The 24,280-nt window shown below is 47.4% G+C and overlaps 1 protein-coding gene and 1 long non-coding RNA gene across 4 annotated transcripts; one reads left to right on the forward strand and one right to left on the reverse strand.

Annotated features, from left to right (window-relative positions):
* Positions 1-79: 79 nt before the first annotated feature.
* Positions 80-18,665, reverse strand: LOC309882818. 3 transcript variants are annotated; one of them, XR_014318364.1, is made up of 6 exons: positions 18,386-18,665; positions 13,991-14,155; positions 13,725-13,782; positions 12,728-12,901; positions 11,414-11,529; positions 80-6,728 (listed from the first exon to the last, which is right to left on the reverse strand). It is a non-coding gene; the product is annotated as an uncharacterized lncRNA (long non-coding RNA). The 3 variants fall into 3 exon arrangements; XR_014318363.1 differs by lacking the exon at positions 11,414-11,529; XR_014318365.1 differs by lacking the exons at positions 11,414-11,529; positions 18,386-18,665 and adding an exon at positions 17,935-18,168.
* A 770-nt stretch (positions 18,666-19,435) lies between these two features.
* On the forward strand, positions 19,436-23,064 carry IRX5 (iroquois homeobox 5). The gene is made up of 3 exons (XM_082769697.1): positions 19,436-20,104; positions 21,194-21,605; positions 21,738-23,064. The coding sequence occupies exons 1-3, from the start codon at positions 19,856-19,858 to the stop codon at positions 22,481-22,483; spliced, it is 1,407 nt and encodes a 468-aa protein (XP_082625823.1). The 5' UTR covers positions 19,436-19,855; the 3' UTR covers positions 22,484-23,064.
* Positions 23,065-24,280: the final 1,216 nt, after the last annotated feature.

The raw sequence follows: 24,280 nt of genomic DNA on the forward strand, positions 1-24,280 counted from the left end.
AATTTAGAACAGCAATACACAACAGCACTTTATGCATCCCAGTAAGGGACACTAATCTCTTTTTTTTTTTTCCCCACATCCCACATAAAAATAATGTAAAACTTACTGTAAAGAATTAGAAAAAAAAATATATTTTTTAAATATTTTTATTTGTAGCTGATGAATAATATTCGTTCAGCCTGCACTTTAATATTGCGTTTTATTTTATAGCATGCAATAATAGTAAGTCAAACAATGCTTGAAAAGTGCTTAAGGTTTAATAGTTTAAATATCCCAAAATACACAGGTGAAAGTATGATGTTTTTTGTTTTTAGACAAATAATTCAATAGTAAGGGCAACATTCTTCTTTGAAATCATCCAAAACCTAGATGATATACAACACTACTAAGAATTGGACACTACCAAAGCACTTTTTATGTCTTATTAAAGTACACTGATATAATGGACATTCCAGGCAAAGGTTGCCTGTGAGTTAAGATTTAATTACTGCTATTTAAAAAGAAGACTTTGAAAAAGGCACCTCCAGCCACTTTGTTGGTCTGCAGTGACTTCCTCTCTCTCAGCAAGGTAACGGAGATGGCCATGCTTTAACCTGGAAGCACTGAGAAAACACGAAACAGCATGTTTTAGTACCTGCCTCCCCTCCTGCCCTTGTCCAGTTACCTGCTCATCCCTGGTCACTGCTGCCACGGCCGCTGGCCGCAGGGCCACCAGCCACAGCTTCCACCCACCTGGCGCTGCCTGGGTCTGACAGAGGTGTGGCTGCTTCTGATAGCATCAGCTGCGTGCTGGGGTCATTCACAGTGGAAGAATTTGGCCCTCTGATATTTTCCAAGACTGCCTACTCCTTCAGGAAAGCACATTGCCTGTATCTACATAAAGCATGGATGCTGATAAGGCTGTGTGCTTAGCTGTGCACAGCTCTGGTCATTCAGTTCTCACCAAAACCCAGAGGAGTGGAGTGTACTTGGCAGGGCTCTCCATGCCATGGGCCACGTAAACAAAATGCAAACGAGAGCTATAATATGGTCTGATCTTGAAAGCTACATATTTGTTACCATTACCTTAAATACACACTTTAAAAAAGAAATATTAAAGATAATTTTAAGACATGAGCCATTGACAGGAAAGGACGACTAACTGAATGTTCTCAATTTGACTTTAAATTATTCCAATATGCTGGAAAAAGACAGTTAAAAATTACACTATCAGTAACTATATCTGTTCAATAGACATTTTGAGGAATTTCACATCTAACATGATTGGTCACTGTGTGATGCAATTACAAGTTCACATTTTTTGCTACTTCCAAGGCATCATGCATACGGCATGCTGAACTCGTATCATTTAAAATGACCAAGTCTGCAGTTTACATTAAGTGAGATTCTTCACTTGCTTTGTCAAACTCTCAGACACTAAGAGCTGCAAGTCAAACTATGCAGGATTGCATCTCAGTTAAAAAATAAAAATCAATAGGCTGCAGCATTCCACTGGGACCAAGTAAATTAAGATCCTCAGTCAACATTGCAACACTATTTTTCTGCAAATAAATACTAAATAGAATAAACGATGGTGTTACTGTCAAACAAAATTGCTCAGGTCTTCAGCACTTCTGTACAGGTGTGTGCGCATATGCATCCATGAAACGTATGCATACAGAAAACACAAAGGTCATGAGTAATGTATTGCAGTAATAGCTCTCTTCTTAGAGACAGGTTTATTTAACTGTGTAAAAACTGAAGTTATCTTTACTGCTATTGAAAGCTTCCCTGGTATCTCGAGGTGTCTGACTTTCAATAAATCCTGGAAACATTCTGCTCACATACTGAGTTTTACAGAACGTGCAGCATGTGTCAACTTCAATAAAAGCGGTGAAGTTCTTTAATTACCCCATTCACTCGGGAGCTACTTTAACGAAGTATTTTTCAGACTGTGTAAAGATGTAAAATCCCCCCCCCCAAAACCAACCCAGTTATCTGTGTGCAATGACTACTCAGCATCTAACAATAATGGATATACTGAAGAATAAAAATGTGAATTATGCCAAGCCCATAATTCTCAGTGACTGACTACAAAGCTCTTATAGTCAGCATTAAGCTTTTAAAACTCTAACCCTAATCAATCATAAACACAGAAATAAAAACCTTGTGGTCTTTTTTGAAATCTAAAACACTAGTGCATGACTTTAAATAGCATTTCTATTTTCTCTGAATCACCCAGCATTCTTTCCATGTAAAATGCGTACTTCTGCATGAAAGCTGACTAGTACATACAAGTTAAAAAATAACAACAGCTCTTTAAACACATGAGCTAATTATACCTGGCATATTGGACTTCACTGATAACATACTGCATGCCATAGAGCAGAAGATATCCAACCTGGCCAAAAATAAAGGTGCGCAAGTTTCAGAGATCGAAGTGCAAACAACCTCTCCCCTTCTCCAGTGCTTATGCCCCCGGGTCTTTTCCCAAAGAGCCAATATCATCTCCCCAGGCTGCAGAGAACTTGGAATCGCATGACTTGCACACGTTTATTTCAACCTGGGTGACAGCACAGCAACAAAAAGCCCATTAAAAAGAAAAAAGGCAGATAACCGGACGCGATCTACTTGTGATCATTTTTTTGTGATGTGTTAGTGAATGGGTGCCAGCTAACTAATCTTAGCAGCGAACAAACCTAATTTATACACAGCAGGATACTGTCAGATTATTTTAAACCTAACAATTATTTCTAGCAACAAGGCGGCATTGCACTTAGTAAGCAGCATAAAAGACATTTGCTCTGTTTTTTCCATGTGCTGTTTGAATAATTGAGGGGGGGGGCAGGGAGGAGGGATGGATGAGTGAAAGAAACCCACCTAAAGCCAACAAAATGTTCAGCTCTTTGGAACCAAGTGCAGTGAGATAAAAAAGCATGTTGGAAAAAGGCACGATCTGAAAAGTCAGAAGCCTTGCCAAAGTAGTTGTTAGGCAGTGCCCCCTCCCAGATGTGTTTTTGTTGTTGTTGTTGTTAGTTTTTTGTCTTTTTTTTTTTTTTTTTAGAGCGAAGTTCAAGTAAATTTTAATAGCCATTTGGTGGAAGTTGCTACGTTATAGGTATTAGCTATAGCAAGATACCGCCCTCTCTTCTAAGCCAGAAGTACGTTTAAGACGACCCAGTCTGACCCCAGGTGTAACAAAAGCCTCAGAAGCCCACGAGGAATTCTTCTACCCCACCCATGCATTTGTTCAAGCACATATGTCTGTGAAAACATTTCATCTTCATTCAACAACTTCAAATGCTAGAAAATCTACTATTCCCTTTCTAATAATTTCTAATGATTCATTGCTCTTATTAAAAATTTACACCTTAGAGTTTGTCATTAACTGATTTTTATCTCCACACATTGTCAACATATATTGCCTTGAAAATGCTTTGCTATGTCTGGAGTATGAAAACAGCCATGTAAAATCAACGGCCATATTACAGATGTACAGATTATTTTCAGGAATGCACATTTTATTCAACCAAGACTGAAGTTAAAGAGGTTCAAAAGTAAAAGTACAGTACCATTTCAGAAGGTAAACTATGTTTTGTCCAACATAGTTGTGGCAACCATACACAGAAATCATGTGTTTATAATAATAAACATAAATTATGAAATGCCTGGAATTCTGATATATTCATACAGAATGCGGCAATCACTGAAGAGCCAGAAAGTCTAGTTGAAACCAACCTATTATTTGGAGTATTTATAAGAAAATAAAGTCTGTCTGCTCTGAAACCGTATTTTGTTTTCTTTTTAGTGCTATATAAACAATATGACAGCCTTAACTATAGCGCTTGATCATTTTAAGTGCCTGGACATAAAATTTTACTCATTGGCATAACACAGCCATGACAGTGCTCTACATAAGACAGATGTTATTTTTTCAGCACTGGTTTAATTACACATAACTATATGGTATTAACACTCGAGCAGACAAAAACTTTATTAGGAAGTCACAAGCGTTTCATTAAGTATTTTAACGTGGGTATGACAATGGCCCATATTAAGATGCAAGAATTACGGGCTGTCTCATGGAGCTGCAGCAGCTCAGCTCTCAGCGGCCATGGGAGACATCTCAGAAGTTCTTGGGATGAGGCACTTCACATCTGAACCCAGCACGGATGCCCAGAGCTCAGCAGGAGCTTGACCCCACGCTGCCGTCACAGGGCTCAGCTCTCATACCTGGAGCCAGCCCGAATTCACCTTAGAAATAAAGAGATCGGATCAGTAAAAAGGTGAGGAGTTTGGATATTATGTGGTTGGTGCTTTGCCTCCTTGAGCTACGCACATTTGCAGCGCAGAGCTCGGTGTACAGGCTAACAATAACAAAGAATTTGATGGAAGAGCTCAACGCTTTCTCAACGTACAGCAGTACACAGCCAAGTTAATTCAGAGCTTGGCAGTAAAGCAACGGATTTCACAGTCCCATCAGATCTATTAACACAATGTAGAAATATTACCCATTTTAAGTTTGTGCACATTCCCAAGTCTATGCGCCTTAGTCCTATGAACGCCCATCCCTCATCTCTTCACGCTACTGCTTTAGAGGCCTACAGGAGGTTAGTGCTCAGCAGACGCAGGCTGTGGGCTGAAAGCACTGTGCTGTTGGAGGATAAACCAGCCAGGGGAGGCTGCTCTCTCCTGCACAGCAGCACCTTGGTGCACACCAGCTCCTCTGCAGATGCTGTACATTGCTTTCCTGTGGCACAGGAGAGAGGCCAGGGCATGCTTCCTCATTCTTCAGCAGAGAACCAATTAAAAGGTATCGAATGCGACGCCCTGTGAGCTGGAAGTTCAGCCCTTTCTGCTACTGAACTGAGTTCTTTTCATCTAGCAGTGCCCCAAGAGGAGACGCAGGCAGAGTTGCTGCTCTCAGGTTTCTGACTACTCAGAAAGCCTCTTGTTCTTTGTCTGCCCGAGTCCCGTTGGTGGGACAGCACCTACAGTCCACAGCCTCTGTGCAAGAAGAGTCAGTTTTGAGGTGTGCTGGTTTAACCCAGTATGCCTCCACTACTAGAGATCATCTGTAACATTCTGATTTTAACACAGGGAACACCAAGACCTTGCATATCTCACTGGATTCCTGCATCTACTGATGAACCAACAGACAAGCAGCAGTGTATGGGGAGACGGAGCTCTGCTGCAGAGGTGGGGGCTCTCCCCTCTTCTCAAAAGGCAGCTCAGGACACCGTGTGCCAAAAGCAGCTTTGCCAATGCATGCAGTAGTTGAGGCAGCCCCTTTGATGAGTGTGTTCATGCAGCAGTGTGTTTGCTAGGTACGGAAACATTTGTACTGTTCAAACATCTTGACCACAGACGGATCTCCCTGCAATCACTGTCCTCTGCTAGCTACTCACCCTCTCCCTCTCCACTTGCATTGGCAAACTATGCAGTCCATCCCTGGAACACACAAATTATACATGATATAACTGCCTAGCTTTCCACCAGGTCACATTTTTTTGCTGCATCTTAGAGATGCAAGGGAACATGATGAAAAGACTACACCAGCAGCAGCTCCTCAACGTACCTCCTGATAACACACCACTTTCCCAGACATGCTGGCCTGCAGCTGGCCTGCACACTCCCTGCTCTTCTGTCAAAATAAACCGGGCTCCCAGGTAACCAGGATTTGATAACGTGATCAGCTTGGGCTGAATTAAATCTGGGTGTACTCAGCGAAACACTTCAGCATGCTTGCCTAGCAGGGGCAATAACCTGCAAGAGAGTGAGCAAGCGTGCGTGAAGCTTCCTTCTTTAACCAGCACAGATGCTGACAAAGGAGTCTCCATCTCTTGCCTTCTCTGAAGTTAATCCCAGCAATTTAAAGCAGACTTGTGGAAAAAAAAAAGACACAAGTGAATCTGAAGTTACTCTAAAATGCAACTCTGAGGACACATTAGTTCCACTAGAGACAAAGCATAAGCCAGACATAATAGGTCGAGTTATAGTCAAAAAGATTGCACAGAGAAAGAAAGAATTAATAATTCTTAATTTGGCATAACACGACATTCTCAACAGCTCGTCTCTCCTTCCAGTAACTGTGTCTTGGCATTGTACATATTCAAGAAATCATTGCACAAAAAACACTTTCTGTTGGTAAAAAATAAAGAAAGTAAAGCACCTTTCTTTGTAATACTGTCATTCTGAAAACTAAAGAAGCTTTTACTGAAAGGTAAAATATGCCCATCAAAACACCAAGGGACAAAACCTCATTCATTCCTTACTTGTTTAAGAATTACTAAAAAGAAACATTTTGCAGAGGGCTAAGGCAACAGTAATTTAGACAATAACAAATTGAGTGTTGTAAGAATAACTATCCCATTGAATAAAAGAACTCTGGCAAGAAACTTCTCACACGGCATTCAACATACTTTCAAATAAATGACTGAAGTATGCAAGTTAAATTACTTCAAAAATAACGACTTTCCAGCGGTTTACCATAATGACAACATTGTATAGAAAGATACAATAACTCTTTGTAGCCTAAAAATTGTCAGTTTCATTTTACAAAGATAACTTCCAAAAGCATCTTGTCATGACAATCAAGTTTTGAGGAAAAAAACAACCTGTCATTTGATAAATAGATTAAATTAACTGTCACAAAAACCACTTAAGCGCTCCTCTTTCCTGTTATCCTTCTCATCTCAGCAGTAACTGATAAGAAGATTTCAGGGAGGTTCAGTCATTGATGGCAGGATCTAGAAAAGAAATAATTTTACAAACAGTTATCATTCCCATTCACAGCTTCTGGTTACTGTATTTCACCAACTTGCACTTAATTAGCTTCCTTCTGCCTCTGATACAAGCTCAATGGACAAACTGCTTCATACAAATCACTGCTCACTGCTGCAATTACACCTTACACCAAGGAATTGCCACGGTTGCATCCTGTCATGTTCATAGTGCGGATCATTAACACGGTCCTGTTACCTAACAACTATGACCTGCCGATACCAGCCAGGGTGTTAACCAGCAGGAAATGGGACTCGAGTCATTATCATGCAGTTCTTTACTTATGGCCTATGCTTCAACTTGAAACTCCTACATTTCTGTGCAGCTATAGGAAATATACCCCTTGTCCACAGCACAGGAACAGATGCAACAGCTGCCACAGAATTTGAGAACAACGATCACAGCATATTTTCCAAAAGCCATTGTCTGAGGCTTTATTTGGCTAAGGAGCCAACTTCTTTAAGAGGAAAGAAGGGCATGGATTAGTCAATAAAAAGACTCAAGCCTCATATCCCCAGGACTCTGTATGACAATCCCGCTTCCAACATTTCCACTTTAAAGCTGTCATAGCACACCTGGCAGATTTCTAGTTGGCATCTTCCACATTCTAGGTTCCTCACATCAACTAGCCTCAAATGGCAGCTGAGGTTTTAATGCCAAGAAACACTTGAATGCAAACTGTGTCTGCCTTCTACCTTTCTCTAGGCCACGCTGCCACTTAGGTCACCGCACTGACGTAACAGCTACGCTGTCTTCTACTGCACTGCAGCACCACACCTACTGACGTGATGACAGGAATCGAGGGGTCTTCAGCCCTACCGGAACCTAGCTGCCTTCTTGGTTAGCAACTGGCATCCTTTTTCATGACGAGCATCGTAAGGACAGAGCATATGGTCCTTCGAAGGGACATCAAAATAAATATGACAGGTCAGTGCAATCATCATATCGAATGAATTCAAATGATGCCGTATCTAAAATGAAATGTGTGCACATAATAAAGATTCAAATGACAAAAAACCCTACCCTTTATCCCTCTCTGAATTATTTATGAATTCTGCAACTCCAGCTGTTGCCACCAGCCCAAGGACATTTCTTCATTTTGGGAATGACATTTCATATTAAAAGATAAGTTAACAAAACAAAAGGACACCGCGGATCTTCCTTAAAAACCATTGGAAAGCACAATACATTTTTCTCCAGCATTTACCAAGGAAAATAATCAACAATCAATTAAGCTCTTGTGTCTCAACTTGTTCCCATAATTCCAAACACAGATTTCAACACTCATGCATTAACTCAGCCATGCCTTTCTAACTGCAGCAGTTAGGCTAGACCCTCCAAGCACCTTGGGTCTCCCTCGCAGACTTTTAGGGTTATCTCCCTCTAACAGTTCACCATAAACCCCATGCCACCTTACTAAGCACTCTGCAATTCTATCACTACTCAAATTAGGGAAAATTTTCAGTACATAATGTGGTCTTTCTAGAAAAAGTTAATATTCTGCATGCATGTAAATGCTTTTGATGATAAATTCTTTGTGCATAAATTAAAACCAAAAGAAACACCAACTTCAAGACATGTAGTTTAAGGCACAAGAACAGCTTTCAAGTAGCTATGTCATTTAGATTAGCGAATGCCAGACGGTGGTGACCACTTACAGACTGTTAGCTCTTAGATTTCTAACTAACAATATGGGGGGGGAAACTTAGCCAGTAAGCATGACTTCCATCACCTACACTTCCATGTCCTCCCACATTCTGCACATGACCCTAAATATTAACCCTAACCTATACTGAGCCCCGTATGGTTTACCAAAAGCTTCTTCTCTGCCACAAATAAGATAATCCCTTGTTGCCCACGACCTTCGTTTCATAGTGTTTCCTCCTCTTCTTTTGCCTAACTGATCTGCAGTTGGGTTTACGTCCTGCTCCTAGGAGACAGACGCCCCAGGACCATTTAAGATTCATTTTGTTTGTTTAATCCTCCTCAGTCACCTGAAAGCAGACTAGCAAATGTACCAGTTCTAATGCCAGAAGGAGATGTAGGGAGAAATGTAAGAGATTCCAAGTTCCCATCACCAGAAATTTCTGGTATCACCAGCAGAGCTCCCAAGCCATTTGTCAGCTTCCTGCAGCCAAGAATGCGCCACTTGGCCTCAGTGCCAAGCACATCGCTCAGGCCTGAACCAGACTGCCATGCAGGCAGGTATGTAATAAGCAAACTTTGTCTCAGGGAAAGGTGGCAGAGCAAGAGGAGCTACCTGTGTTGCAAGTGAAACAAGCCAATGGTCTTCAAGCGGAGCCCACTTTGGTTCAGCAGGATCTCCAGCAGTATCTGCTTTTGTTCAGCTTGGTAACATTGAGCTCATACACTGTTACCCAGGAAAAGCAGATGCGGTTAAAACAAACATTTATTTGCCCTTCGGTCTGCATTAGAACTGGCACCCAGCCCTGACCAGCCTCCCTCTTCCTTGCTGCTGTGGGAAAACTACCAAAGACCACCTTCCCTTCCCATCTCCTACTGTTGGGAAAAAAAAAAAAAAAAAAAAAAAAAGCACAGAAACAAAGACGCCAGTCAGAGGATTTGGGATGGGTAGAACACCATTGAGCTTCACCAGTATTTTTCAAATCCCTGGTGTTGTGAGCAATCCCTGTCAAACTAAACAAATGTACATCGCATCCTTCTGCAAACTAACAAATTAAAAAACTGTAACATCTCTCATGTTCCAGGGTTGCCATTTAAGTCTCAATGCCACAGGTTCTCCAGTGCCTTCTGAAAGTACCTTCTAGCTGTGCTAGAGGAATGACATTTGCAAAAATCACCTGTGTGAGGAAGCATCCTTCTGAAGATTTTCACGAGCTACTCGGATGCAATTGAAGTCAGTCCTCAAAATATAAGGGAAGTCATCTTTGTGCCCAAACACGCTCACTAAACGCTCCTGGCTATGATATTGTTTCATAATTGACATATTGTACGCAAACATTCCGACAAAATATCTTGTCGCATGTGACTGGCTTACGCAGCGACTTATGCCTGGTGCTTTTGCAGAGCTCTCCCAATGTTGCACAATGCTATTGAATACAAATGACAAATTGATCCCTTCACATGATAATTTTTTTTTAGTGTTCGATATTTTTAATGTTAAGAAAATTGTACCTCAACATGGTCTTTAATCTAATCCTTACCCTGAACAATTGAAGTACATCTGTATTAATCTATTAGATGCTTTTCCACACCACACCTATGGCACTGCATAAATTACTGTAATTTAAATGAATTACTGCTTGAAAATTCTCATTCTGTAAGAATCGCGTGGTGTTACAAGGCACCAGAAAGAAAAATGTGCACTAGGGTAACTAAGTTTTATAATATCGTATATCTAGGTTCTCATAAACCAGCTATTCTAAATAGCTGTTAAAGGACAAGAATATTAGACCGATCATATAGAACACACATCAATATGTCCAAGAAGTCAATAATATGAAATTAAATCTACAGTTTATTTAGATACATTTCCATGCTCATGTATGCGGAATCCACTTTAAAAATGCCATTAGGCAAGCTGAAGAATATTATTGCAAAAGACAACACCAAGAGTAATTCTATCTCTGCCCTGGATAACTTGCATTTTTCTCTTTAATCATCTGATCCGCTGAACTGCACAGAAGAAAGGGAACTTGGAAACAAAAATAAAAATAAAGAAACCACCACCAGCAACAGAAACCCCACCTAAGTTCTTTTGTTACACTACGCTGCGTACTGCTACTGTTTAAGGATGACTTCTTTAAGACTGCACACTTCCACTACCTAACAGTAAAGAATGAAAAGCTTCTTGCTACAAGCTAAAAAGAAAGTCTTTACCATGCTCCTTGAAGAGCTCATTTTCACATTACTCAGGCTTCATTATGCTGAATCAATATTCGTTTAGTCACTGGGGTTATTGACATATTTTAAAATAAAAGTATACCCTTCAGCTACTGCACTCATTACGGGTAATTTGTCTTGTCAGGGAGCAGGGAATATTATCCCAGTCTTTCAGGGGCTGACAGCCCATGGAAATACCTCCCCTTGGTTACAACTGTAAATAATTTTAAGGTAAAATATTGAAAAATCAATGACTGTTTCCTGCAATCTGTCACAAACAAATCAATCATAATCTCCACAGCCAGAGAGTATGATTTGAAGGAGATGAGAGCAGATGTAATTCTTGGCTGGAATCTCTCATTTCAAAATCACTTCACATAATGGTGTCATCATTTAAACACTTAGCAGTCACTGCAACTGCCACTCATAACATCTAGTTGGACAAAACCGCAAGGAAGAGGAGGAGAAATGCCATCACTGTTATGTAAACAAACATCTCATTTAAATGGTTGCAACATTAGCAAATTGCACAGATATAACAGCTCGGCTCAGCTCTCCACAAAAGGTCCACTACGCTTTTCTTTCTCAATAGGAGATTCTCTATAAATTAGCCTCTTAAAATGCAAAGTGTTTTAAAACAAAACTAGGCTTCACAAAAGGCGCGTAATAATATCTGGCACTAATGCTGTTTCTAAAAATATTTCAGTTTCATTCACTCCAAATTGCTCCTAACAGAATTACACATCAAATTCTCATGAGATTGAGAAAGGAAAATTGTATGAAGTACCTCTGTCTTTTTAAGACCAATAAGGATCTCAATGCTTCTTTGTCCTCTACGTATTACGTTTCACATCTAATTTTCATTAAGCACACGCCGACTCAACTTTAGCATAGGTAACACCGCTGCAGAGTACAGGTGAAAAAAAAAAGTCATAACCTACATAAATTAATTGAGAGTATATTTTCAACTTGCACTCAAAGAGATTAACCGTTGTATATGGAATTACATTTGTATAAAGGATCAATTTATACATAAAGAATTAAGTACTGTGCAGTCAAAATGCTATAAACTGATCTTTGTAAACGTGAATCATTTGTGTAAAATGAATCTATTTTTATAGAGGAACGCTAATACTTGGACTCAAATTATTTCTTCATTTGTCCTCTACCTCACCCCAGACTACATTTTCACCCTGACACCGCAGTGCTCGAGACACTTCTGTGCAGATCAGCTGAGATAAAAAACAGCAGACAGGATGCAATTGTTGTGCAACTGCAACTGTGGGCCTAAGCCTGCATTCCTTGCACAAACAAAATTCCCAAGTGCTCACTGAGTGTGTCACTTCAGAGCCTATAATTTGAGCTCTTACTCTTTAATGTGCAGAGCTCGTTATCACATATTCATTTTGATCTCATTAACCTTAACAACACATATTTCTGAGTATTTATCTTACAACTGTAGGACTAAGGAAAAAAATGCAATTGAAAAGATGGAATTATTTTCTCTTTGCTTGCAAATATTATATATAATAATATTATATATATATGCATATATATATTTATAAAAGCCTCTCCAAATTTGTAATTCCTTTCAAGTAGGTTTTACGTTTATCTTCTACATGGAAAACACATCTCTAAGACTAATTCTTTATTGATAAACATCAAAATTACTGTTGTTTGTAGCAGCTAGAGAAATAATCTTCTCAGCAAAATAAACTATTAAAAAGGGAAAACAAAGTCTCAGCCAAGAAGAAACAGTTATTGCCGTAGTTTAACCAAGTGCAAGAAAACTGCAAATACCAGCTGTGAAGTCAATCAACTTATCCTGGGGAAAGGCCACTCTATTGTCAGAGGAAGCAGGGGGTGCGAAGAAACAATCACACAAAAAAAAAAAAAAAAAAAAAAGGAAAAGAAAAAGGTAAAAAAAAAAAAAAAGAGCAGCTCCTACTAATGCGTTGCCATACCTCACTATGGAGGACATTTCTTTTCCCTGGAAGAAATCTGGAGTGAAACTATCTGATCGAGAGACAGCCTCAGCTCATCAGCCCTTCTGAATCCCCTCACTGGCCAGCAGACACTGAGGGAGTGAGACCCTGCTTACCACATGAAGCCATTCCAGGACGGAGCAGCAGCGTGCCATACTGAATACGTCAGCATCTTTCCCCAGCGCCGCTCCCCTGAGCCAGGTTGTTATTGCTCATGACAATCACGCAATTAGGTGGGTCAGGAATCACAGAAGACAGAAGAGATCCATTCTTCCTGCACGCCAGTTATCCTGTTCATAAAAAAAAAGAAGGCAATGACTCTTTCCCTTCATTGTAAGGCACTTAATAAATATTAATAATAATAAAGTCAGTCACATCTCCTAGACAACACTGACAAATGTTATTTTTGCAATTTTTGACACTCATTGGGCTCAGAAGGGAGAACCCACAAGTTCAAGATGGAAAAAGACTCAGTTCCGTACTTGGACGCAAGAGGTCACAGAGGGCTGCACCGCAGTGGACATTACACAGCACCTCTCCGACAAAGGAAGCCCTGAGAAGAGCGAGCAGCACATGCTGCAGCACTACAGACGTTCATGGAGATTTCAGGGGTCAGCAGTGTGAGCACTGTTTTCTGCTGCATAAAGCATTAAGTTGCTGTAACAGCCAAGAGGACTGTGAAGGACAATACACATGACTTTCTGGTCAAGAAGAAGAACTATTCCTTGAATGAAAAGGTATTTCTTCACTGTATCTTTCTCAAGTCACAAAAGAACTATGGGTTATGGGAAACACCGCAGAAAGAAAAGATGCTGGCTTAAAAAAAAAAAAAAAAAAAAAAACACAAAACAAAGCAAAAAAGCTGACGGTACTTCTGGATTACCCAGCTTCTCAATTTACTGTTCTCACTCACTGTTTATTTAGGCCACTAGTATATGCTCATTTCTTAAACGCTGCTCCACACAATCAAAGAGCAATAAAAATAGCACAGTGCATATTTATATCATAGTCACATCATGCAGTATTACTGGTAATATTACACTATTAACAACACTCTGCCTAGTAAGTTTATAAAATCTTCGTGTTTGGGTGTTATGGAAAGACAAACCCTGCCTTCCATCTGTGTCCTTCCCTTCTTCAGTGCTGATTACACCGGTCTCACTGAGCTCATCTGGAGAGGGAAAAAAAAAAAGAAAAACATTAGCTAATTACAATGTTTGCTATCTGCACCACATGACAGTCTGAAAAGAAACACTGATGTATCTGGATACATGAATTCTGCTTTTTGTTAGAGACCAAACTTGGTATCACAAAGCACAGTGCCACTTCTGCAATGCCTTATTCAATGAATCATAAAGTACACAAAACATATCACTTACCATGAACTCTGAATAGGACTTAATATGGCTAAAAATTGTGGCAAGCCAAAACACATTCTGGCTTTGTATGAGGTCTCCTCCTGCGCTCAGGTGTGCTTGCTGGGACGGACTGCTGGATTCATCCTCCTCATCGCGGCCCTCACCGCTTCTCCTCCTGGCTGCGTTCTATCAAGCCAAAAAACAGACATAAGGTGAACAGGGAAATGGAATTAAAATATAGTATTTGTCACTAATTGAGACAGATTTCCCTTACAGTCAAGGATTAAGGACCAAGCAACACAAGGGCTCCTTTACCCATTTATCTAGCATGCTTGTTAAGTCCCACGGACACTGCTCTCACTGCATCCCCCTGGCTGATGTTCAGTTCTGTGTTTGCTAAGAGGTGCACCACAAACAAGAGCATGCGGCAACCAAAGGTCTCCAGAATATGGAAATTTAACGGCAATTAACTAATGAATCAGTAACAGCATAAATAACTTCCTTTTGCTTGAAAACACAACAGTCTAATAAATTATAGGAGTGTGGACAACAACTGCAACCTGAGTATTTTGAAGCACTGCAAAAGGTTCCAGGTAGGCAAACGGAGGCACGGAGGTTACAGGAACAAACCTACACCATATGATGTGCCAGAAGCTGAGGGAGGAAGCTAGCCCAGGACTCAATATTCCCAGTCCCTTACCTACTACCAGGTCTTCTCTGTCACCTTCTCAGGCAACATAAAAGTTCCCCAGCATTTCCACAGCCTCCTCTCAGATAACTACCTGGGTTTCCTCAGTTTCAGTTCTACCCAGGGACACAGGAGCAGGCTTCTTACCACAGAGAATATCAGCTAAAGTTTAACTGAACCAAGAAATCAAATACCAAAATAAACTTTAGGAAAAGCAAAGAGCAAGCAGAACAAAAATGCCTTGAAAGTCGCTTTTCCACCCTGGTCTCCGCAGAGCTGTTTGCTTCCCAGGAGATCCACGCAACCTAAAGCACGCTGACGCTCCGAGAGGCTCCGGCCCTCCCTACCCAGCCAGGGAGCCAGCACAAAGTAATTCTTACACCGTTAATATCATAAAGAAGTTGTAGGCATCTTTTTATAATGACAGAGTATTCTTAATAAAAGCTTCAAGCAGGTTTTATAGCTGCATATTATCCAATGAAACCAGTAATAAACAGCACTGTAGCGTTATTTAGTGCAACTCCGATACGCCAAGAGTCACAACCTCGGTTTTATTTATCGTGCTGGCTAAAATGTTAGTTCTTAGCTTTACAGTAGCAGCCAAGACTGTCGCTGTTTTATCCCAGCACACTGCCATCTGGATACCGATACTTTGTTATGGGATATGAAAGAAGAGCGTAGTTACCTAACGCAGCTTAATTGAAAACAGAAGACCTAAATATTACACCAGGCATTATTCCACACAAAATTAAACGTGAAGGGCATGAGAAGTTTCAGAGATGCTAGCAGAGACTATTTCAGGGGTAAATGCTGAATTCCTGATGTGTGACAGAAATGCTGAGAAATACTGAAAAAAGACGTGCTCGTGAAAGGAAAGCTGGAAAATGCACCCTTTGGGGAGGGTAGGAGAGCAATCGGTCACAAGTTAGGTAGCATAGGGAGATTTCTGGTGTGATCATCTGGATCCAGCTCGAAAGACCTGACTAGCTTTCTTTTTTGAAATTGATTTATATGAAGAAAAGAATTGGCTCTACATGTATATTCACTTCCACGTGCAGAAAGCAGCTTCAAGAAACGTTTGCATCTGCATGATCTATATTAATGAACAGGAACTAGAAACCTCTCCTGTTAATAAAGATCAGAGGGTATGAACTGTTAAAAAGAATTCTTTGGGTGCAAGGCCAGAAAAGCTACCTGGCACTACATTTCTCATCGGAGAGGCAACGCCGAGCTGCCGCAACTACCAGTCATTAGGACTGCAAATATGCATGCCAGAATGGGTAAGCGTGTAAGCAAACCAGATAAAATACAAACCCTTCTGAACACGCCACTGCTAATACAAGTCACCCACCTTTAACACCCACGCCGTGGCCAGGTTCTAGCTGTGGTAGCGCCCAGCACGTTGCAGCACCGCGGTGGGAAGGGAATTTGCCCCCGCATCGAGAGCTACGGGCACACAGCACGGGGAGCCACGGCCGTCCTGCTCGCTGAGGGGCTTCTCTTTCAAAATAAGGAGCCAACTAACGGGAGATGCGGCTTGCTTTAAGTGAAAAAGCTTGTTTAGACATGAAAGAGCAGCTCTTCCCCCCACCCCAGTCATATAGAGAGTCTATTTTTCTGCATATGTCCTCAGAACTGCAAGCAAAATAAAACCTAAAGACATATTTAACTTAGTCCATGTCATGCCCACAAATTCAAGAGAATCGCACCGTTTAAGTTAATTACAGGAAACTTCAAGGAAACTGAAATGCATTCTCAGGTTCTCCCATGATACTGTCAAGATCTTTGGAGCTGCATGTTCAATACAGTAAGTATGGACTGGATTTAAGGACTGCCAGCTGCACTCACGCATGGTTTTATTCCACATAATAAACAATTTCCCTGAAAAAAGAACTAAGACTGATAATCAGGTTCCTGTCAAAAAGTAATTTTAGGAATAAAGGCTAGCTGAGAAAACAACAAGACAGGAGTGCACCTACGCTCCCCAACGCCCAGTGGCTAGAGGCAGCAGGGGAGAGCTGTCGGCAGTGCCCACGGAGGTGCCCACCACCGTCTCGAGCACTAACAAGTCGATGCCCAGGCAAAGTACACGCAGGCAGCAGGAACAACAGGGGAGCTGCAGACATCTCGTGGGGCTCTGCCCTAAGACTCACCCGAGGCTGGCACTTCCAGGGCACGTAGTGACCCCGTAACGCCCAGCACCTTGTCCTGGGGAAGGCAGCGGCAGCGTGCACCAGCCATCGGCTGCAGGAAAGCGCCCTGCGTTCTGCTGCCAATGCTTCTGCTGATATTTCAGGTGCATTGCTTTAGCTGCTCTCCAGCTAATAACGTATTGATTCAACAGAGAAAAACACAAGCCCCTCACTCTCCTTTGCAGGCTAATTAGCTTTACTACTATGGTACCGTAAAGGTGAAGAAAGTATTTTTGTTTTCTTTACAGTTAATAGATCTATATATTCACATGTATTTGCTTTGTTCTGCTCTTATTTACTGTTAATATTTTAAAATACACTATATAAGACACCTCGTAGCAGCCAATTTCCCCTGCTATCTGTCTCAGTATTTTCTTAATACGAGCAGTCTTTAACAGAGTATTTGTCTCCTATGGATCTCTTGATAATACACTCACAAATTGAAATGGGGAAACAAATTATGCAGTGAGTGTCTTTGGTCAGGTATTCCGATAAAGAAATATCAAAAAGGTTTTGAGAAAACAGCCTCCTTCTCATCTACCCCTGCAGAAAAGAAAAAAAAAAAAAAAAGAGAGAGAGAGTTGAAGTGATCTCCTAATGCATCTCCCTTCATAATTCATGCCGAAAGATGACATTTTCTCAGGATCTTAATTAAGATAATGATGAACACCTGTGTCGGCATTCTTTGGCAAGACAGCATTATCCATCATAATCTTTTAAGTACACTCAAAAAAAAAAAAGCACCACCAAAACCAACAAAATCATATGACGGAACCAATCTGTTGCCTCTCTTCGCACTAAGTTTTACATCTCAGGCACACACACAGACGATTAGATCTCTACAGACTGCAGCAAAAGCCAGGGTCGGTAGATTTTAAAGTTTCAACAGAAAGTAGCTATTAAAGTAATTAGATTAAGTGTATCATATTCGAGATACCTAAGTTTAACTCCATCCAACACAATCCACCTGCAACTGCACCCCTCACAGCCAGACACGACCAACGCTGCACTTTTCACATATATTATTTGCTGTTATTTTCACAACCACCCCGAACCTTTTCCCCTTCCAAAAGGAAAATACTCACCGGCAATCCCTGTTAGATCTTCGTGCGCTATTTTATTAAGCTCTTTTAGCCCGTCCCGCAGATGTTTGCGCATCCTAAATGAACTTATGCAAATGAAACCAGCGTGGAAAAACGCCTAAATATGCAAGCTCAAATACTGCTAAGGTTTGGTCGCTGCGTTTCGTGTGGTTGTGGCAAATTCAGGTTCTACTTATGCCTAACACTCTGCTCGAGTCTGGGTAGTAAAGCCAGCAGAGATCGTTTTAAAAAGCTCTGCAGGGCAAGCCCGTCGGATTAAAGGCTAGGAAACGGAGAGTTTTAATCGCTTGTTCAGGCGGCTGAATTTAAAGGCGGAGGAGTGGGTTTAAGTAAATTCAGGAGCACGCCGGCGGCTCGCAGACCCCATCGGGGGGAACCCAGCGGGGAGAAACCCCCGCACGGCGCTGCTGCTCCCAGCCCGACCCGCACCTACCGGCAGCAGCGCGCGGCTCCTCCAGGCTGCGGGCGGGCGGGCGGACAGCGGATCGCTGCTTTTTGGGGCGGATTGCCGCTTTTTGGGGCGGATTGCTGCTTTTTCCGCCACGCCGGGCTGCAGCCGGGGTGCTGCTGGCACCGGGCACGGCCGCGTCCCGGGGGCCCGGCACCGGCGGCGGCACCGGCCCGTCCCGCCCCGTCCCTTCCCGTCCCGGCCGGCAGGGGGCGCCCCGCAGCGCCGGGGCAGCCTCTCCCAGAGCCGCTCCCCCGGAGGCCGCCCCGGGGCGCAGCGCCTCCTGCCAGCGCCGCTTCCGCACTCCGGCCGCTCCCCCCGCCCCGCCCACCCCGCGTCGAGCGACGGCGCGGCCGGCCAATGGGAGCGAAGGACGGCCCGCCGGCCGCGGGAGGGCGGCCAACCGGGTGGCGGGAGGGGCGAGGGCGGGGCCGGCGGCGGCGGGGGCCGATGGGAAATGTAGTCCGCGGCGCGCCCGCCCCGCCCGGCCCGGCCGCCTCCTGCCCGCCGGGGGTCGCCCCCCGAGCCCCCGCCGTCGGGGGGGGGGCGCCGCCCGCGGCCCGTTTGGGGCTGAGCCCGGGGGCAGCGGGGCCGCTGCCGGGTCCCCCCGGGCCCCGCCGCGTTCCAGACAGCGCCGGCTGCACCCCCGAGGGGGCTCCGCGCCCCCCCGCCGCCCCCCGACGGCTCTCGGTGGCCGCGCACCCCCCGCGGATGCGCCGAGCGCCCCCAAAAAGCACCGCCCCCCCCCCCCCCCAAACACACCGCTCGCTGGAGGGAGGGGCGGGGGGCAGCGAGCAGAGGGGTGGGGATGGATGGGGGGGGCGGGCGGCTAATAAATCGCATTAAATCTGCCTATTTTTCATTATTCCCTCCCGCCGCTGCCGGAGCGGTGCCTGCGGGCCAGGAGCCGGCGCACTTGAGCCTCGGCTCGGCGGGGAGGGCCCGGGGGGGCCGGGGGGAGCGCGGAGCCCCCCCGCGGGCTGGGCCCGGCCGCGGAGCCCGGCGGGGTCCTGCCAGTCCTGGCGCTGACAACACCCCGCGAAGGAGGAGCCTCGGCGGGCCGCGCTAGAAGGCGTCAGGAGCTGCGATTTCCAACTTAGCATCTTGGCAGGACCCTTCGGAAAGCCAGAGCGAGGAGGAAAAAAAGAGGGGGGGAAGGAAGGAAGAAAAGAAAAAAAAAATACACAAAAAGACAAAAAAAAAAAAACAACAAGCCGCCCCCCTCTCGGTGCGAGGGGGAGAGAGAGCGAGGAGCAGAGGGGGAAAAGCAGCGAGCGGCGGGGGCGGCGGAGGACGCGGTGCCAGGCTGCGGGAGCGGCGCGGAGCAAGGTGCCGCCGCTGCCCGCCGGGCCAGGGCCGAGAGGCGCCCGCGAAGCCCCGGCCGCAGCCGCCCCAGCCCGGCAGCCGCCCCCCGGTGCCCCGGGCTCCCCCCCGGGTATATGTGTGCGCCTGGCCATGTCGTATCCTCAGGGTTACTTGTACCAGCCGTCGGCGTCCTTGGCTCTCTACTCCTGCCCGGCGTACAGCACCAGCGTGATCTCCGGCCCCAGGACCGATGAGCTCGGCAGATCGTCGTCGGGCTCCGCTTTTTCCCCTTATGCCGGATCTACCGCCTTCACCGCCCCTTCCCCGGGCTACAACTCCCACCTCCAGTACGGCACCGACCCGGCCGCCGCCGCCGCCGCCGCCTTCACCTCCTACGTGGTAAGAGCAGCCCCGCGCCCCCCGCGCCCCCTTTTTCGGTCCCCGGCGCCCCCTTTTTCGGTCCCCTTTTAGTTTTTTTTCGGAGCCGCCGCGGCCGGGGCGAGACGGGGCTGGGGCGGGCAGCGGCCGGGCGGGGACGGGTTTCATTCCTTTGAACACAAAATCTCTCTCTCTAGATATATATAAATTTTAAAAATAAAGGAGCACTTTTATTCCGCAACAATTTTCTTGTTGTGGTTTGAAAGGGAACGAACGCATCAGCGGCCGGCGGTGGGCGAAATGCGGGCGGTAAAGCCAGGCAACTTTCCCCTCGCGGCGCTAATTGGGCAGCTTCATTACGGCCCGGCTCTAATCCCCGGCCGCCCGGCGGGGCAGGGCAGGGGGCGGCCGGGCTCGGCGCTGCCGGGGGGGCTCCGCGGGACCGGCCCGGGGCAGCCCCAGCCCGAGCCCCGCGCTCCCTCCGAAGCAGCAGGAGCGGGGACTTTGCCTGCGCTTCTCCCCCCCGGTTCGCGTCCAGGCGGAGTTGCACGGAGTTCTTTCCCTTTTCCCTTTTTTCTCCTCGTTTTTTTCTTTCCCTCTTTTCTCTGCCTTTCTCCCCTTTTCCCTTTATTTCCCCCCTCCAGCCCCCGGAGGAGCAGCCGCCCTGTACGGCCCGGCCCGGCCGCCGGGGCCCGGCAGGTTGCCCGCTGCGGTGGCAGCCCGGGGGCAAGAAGGGAAAGGAAGGGAAGAGAAACGAGAGAAGGGAAGGGAAAGACGGGGAGAAAGGGAAAAGAAGGTGGGAAGGAAGGGAAGGGAAAGAAGGAGAGGAAGGGAAGGGTCCCCCGGCCGCGCTGCCCACCACCGGCTTTTCGGGGCGAGGCTCCGCGTTCCCGTAAGCGGCCTCTCGGGGCCGGAGCCTCCCGGGGCCGCCCCCCCCCTCCCCTCCGACCCCCGCCGTTCCCCCGGGGGCCGCGGTCGCGCCGGGCCCGGCGCTGGGGGCGAGGCGGGGGCCGCGGGCCGGGCCCGGCGCTGTCCTTGCCGTGTCATTGTCGCCCCGCGGCCGCCTCACGTCGCCTCGCCCCGCCGGGCCGCTGTCCCCTCTCTCCGCAGGGCTCGCCCTACGAGCACCCGCCGGGCATGGCCGGCTCCCTGGGCTACCACCCGTACGCGGCGCCGCTCGGCTCCTACCCCTACGGGGACCCCGCGTACCGCAAGAACGCCACGCGGGACGCCACGGCCACCCTCAAGGCCTGGCTCAACGAGCACCGCAAGAACCCCTACCCCACCAAGGGCGAGAAGATCATGCTGGCCATCATCACCAAGATGACCCTCACCCAGGTCTCCACCTGGTTCGCCAACGCGCGGCGGAGGCTGAAGAAGGAGAACAAGATGACCTGGACCCCGCGGAACCGCAGCGAGGACGAGGAGGAGGAGGAGAACATCGACCTGGAGAAGAACGACGAGGACGAGCCGCACAAGCCCGAGGACGCCCCGAAGGGGGACCCCGGCTCGCCGGACACAGGTAGGGCAGCGGAGCCCTCGGGGCTGCCGGGGGGAGCCGGGGGGCGCCGGGGGCCGGGCCGGGGGGCGCGGGGCGAGCCGCCGAGCAGCCCCCGACTCCCCCTGCCCTGTCCCCCCCATCCCTCCCCTCCAGGAGCGGCGGAGCCCAAGGCAGCGCCGGGCTGCGAGCGCCTGCAGGAGCCCCCCAGCCCCCGGGAGGCCGAGGGCGGCCTGAGCGACTCGGATTGCAAGGAGCCGGCGGAGGAGCGGCTCGACGGGCTGCCGGCCTTGCCCAAGGCGCCCGGCGTTTCCCCGCCGGGGGGGCGCGGCGAGGAGCCCCCTCCGTACCGGCCACCCTCCGCCGCCACCACCGGGCCGCCGCCGCCCGCCGCCGCCGAGCTGCACCCGCTGCTGCCCGCCGCCCCCTCGGTCATCCACTCGCCGCAGCAGGCGGCCCTCGCCAAGCCCAAGCTCTGGTCGCTGGCCGAGATCGCCACCTCGGCGGACAAGGCGAAGGAGGCCGGCGGCGAGGCGGCGCCCCCCGGGCCCCCCGTCCTCGGCGGTGGCGCTGCCGGGGGTCCCCCGCGCCCCTCGCCGCCGCGGCCGCGCTCGCCCGGGGCGCAGTGCCCGTTCCCCAACGGGGCCGTGCTGCCGCGGCCCCTCTACTACACGGCGCCCTTCTACCCCGGCTACACGAACTACGGCTCCTTCGGGGCCCTGCACGGGCACCCCGCCGGCGGGGCCGCCGCGCCCGGCGCCCCCTTCAATGGATTAAACCAGACTGTCCTCAACAGAGCCGAGAGCCTGGCGAAGGAAAGCAAACTGGGCAGGAGCCAGGCCCAGGTAGACCTTTGCAAAGACTCACCTTACGAACTGAAGAAAGGTATGTCCAACATTTAATACCGGCTTCTCCTCCTTACCCCCCCCCTCCGCCCCCTGGCCCGGGACTGTGGTTTGGTTCTTCTGTTATTATTATTATTTCCTTTATTTTTTTTTTTTAATTTATTGAAAGAAATGCTAAATTGCTTCGGCAGTTATTTTTCCACTACCAAAAGAAAGGCAAAACAAAGCGAGCAGAAAAAGAGCAGCTCCCCCCTCCCCCTGCGCCCCCCCAGAAGTTTATAGAGTCTATTGGAAAGGGCTGGGGGGAAACCGCCCCGAAATGTCTTAACCAAGCGAAAAGCCAACGAGTGACACGCTCTCTCTCACACACACAAAGAAGAAAGATTTGTATGAAATCTTATTCTGTATATTTAATGTAGCTTTTTTGTATTTAAATTGATAATACAGTATCTTTGAAGTAAATTATGAAATCAAGACACCTGTACAGGCATTAATGTTGTTTTCGTAATATAAATATATACATTTCTGTGTCTTTTTCCGAATTGTTTCATAGTTTTAAAAATATATATATACAAGTTTAATTTAATTTTTTATGCCTATTGTTTTTTTTTCCTTGGGTGTGAGCTAAACTATAACGCAAAAAAAGAAAAAAAAAAAAGGACCTAGGTTATACTTCTTAGATACAAAAACCAACAAACCCCAACCTGCAGTCGCCTTTGTAAAACGCAAATATTTAATTAAAAGAGATTTTTAACAGAAGCAAAACCCCTCTTTTTTTGCCACGGGCGGATACCGGTGGACGCACCGGGGCCGCTCCGCACCTGCCGCGGGGCCGGGGCTGGGGGGAGCCCCGGGGGGAGCCCAGGGGGCCGCGCTCGTCGCAGCGGGGCCGGGGCAGCGCCGGTACCGGGCCCCCGGAGCGGGCCAGAGGCGAAGGCACTTGTTCGGAGCGCGGGCCCGGCTTTTAACCTAATTACTCGCAATCAGTGTCGCGTTTTCTGCAAAGCAATCAGCCGGTGAACTTTGCTAATGAGTTCGATTTTCTGCCAGATTTAAGCCCTCGCTGGCGCGGCGGCGGTGCCCGGGGATGGGACCGCGGGGGGGAGGGGACCGGGGGACAGGGGGCTCCGGGGGGGCCCCGGCCCGGCTCGGGGCTGGCCGCGGGTGCGCAGCCGGCCGCGGGCGCGGTGCTTGCCGGCGCTGGCAGGTAGGTGTCACACTCGGCCCGGCTTTGGCTCCCGCTGCCCGCCCGCCGCTGCGGGAGCCCCGCGGGGCCGCCGCCGCCGCGCCCCGGGCAGGCTGGGCGGTGGGAGTGGGGTGGGGGGCGCCGCCGGCCCCCCGAAGCCCCCAAAACGCCCCCAAGCCCCCGCCGAGCCTTGCCCCGCCGCTGGAGCCGGAGGCCGGGCAGCTCGCCGAGCCTCCGCCGCTTCCCTAAAGTGCTCCCTGGCCCGGGAGGGACCGGCCCCGGGTTTGTCCCCCCCGTCCCTAAATAAATGGGATTTTGGGGGTGCCGGCTGCAGGCGAGGGCAGCGCCACTGTGAGCGCGCTGGGAAGAGCGGCGGCGCCGCTGGAGCCGGTGCTCGGGCACCCCTCTCCGTTCGCTTTTTTCGTTTTTTTCTTTTTTTTTTTTTTTTTGGTTTTTCGTTTTCTTTTCTTTTTTTTTTTTTTTTTTCCTTTTTAACCAGCCGGATAATAATTTCGTAATCTTTTCAACTTTGTCAGAGCCGTTTATTAGCTATAACGGGTTTATTCATGCGTATTTCCATTTTACGGGATTTCAACTAGTAGTTTGTATTTTGTATTTTAAAGATGCGCTCCGTGTTCACTTGGTTATACACTCTTTGTAGCCGATCT

The sequence above is a fragment of the Aythya marila genome (genome assembly GCF_965140915.1).
Source record: "Aythya marila genome assembly, chromosome: 12".
NCBI classification, from domain to species: Eukaryota; Metazoa; Chordata; class Aves; order Anseriformes; family Anatidae; genus Aythya; species Aythya marila.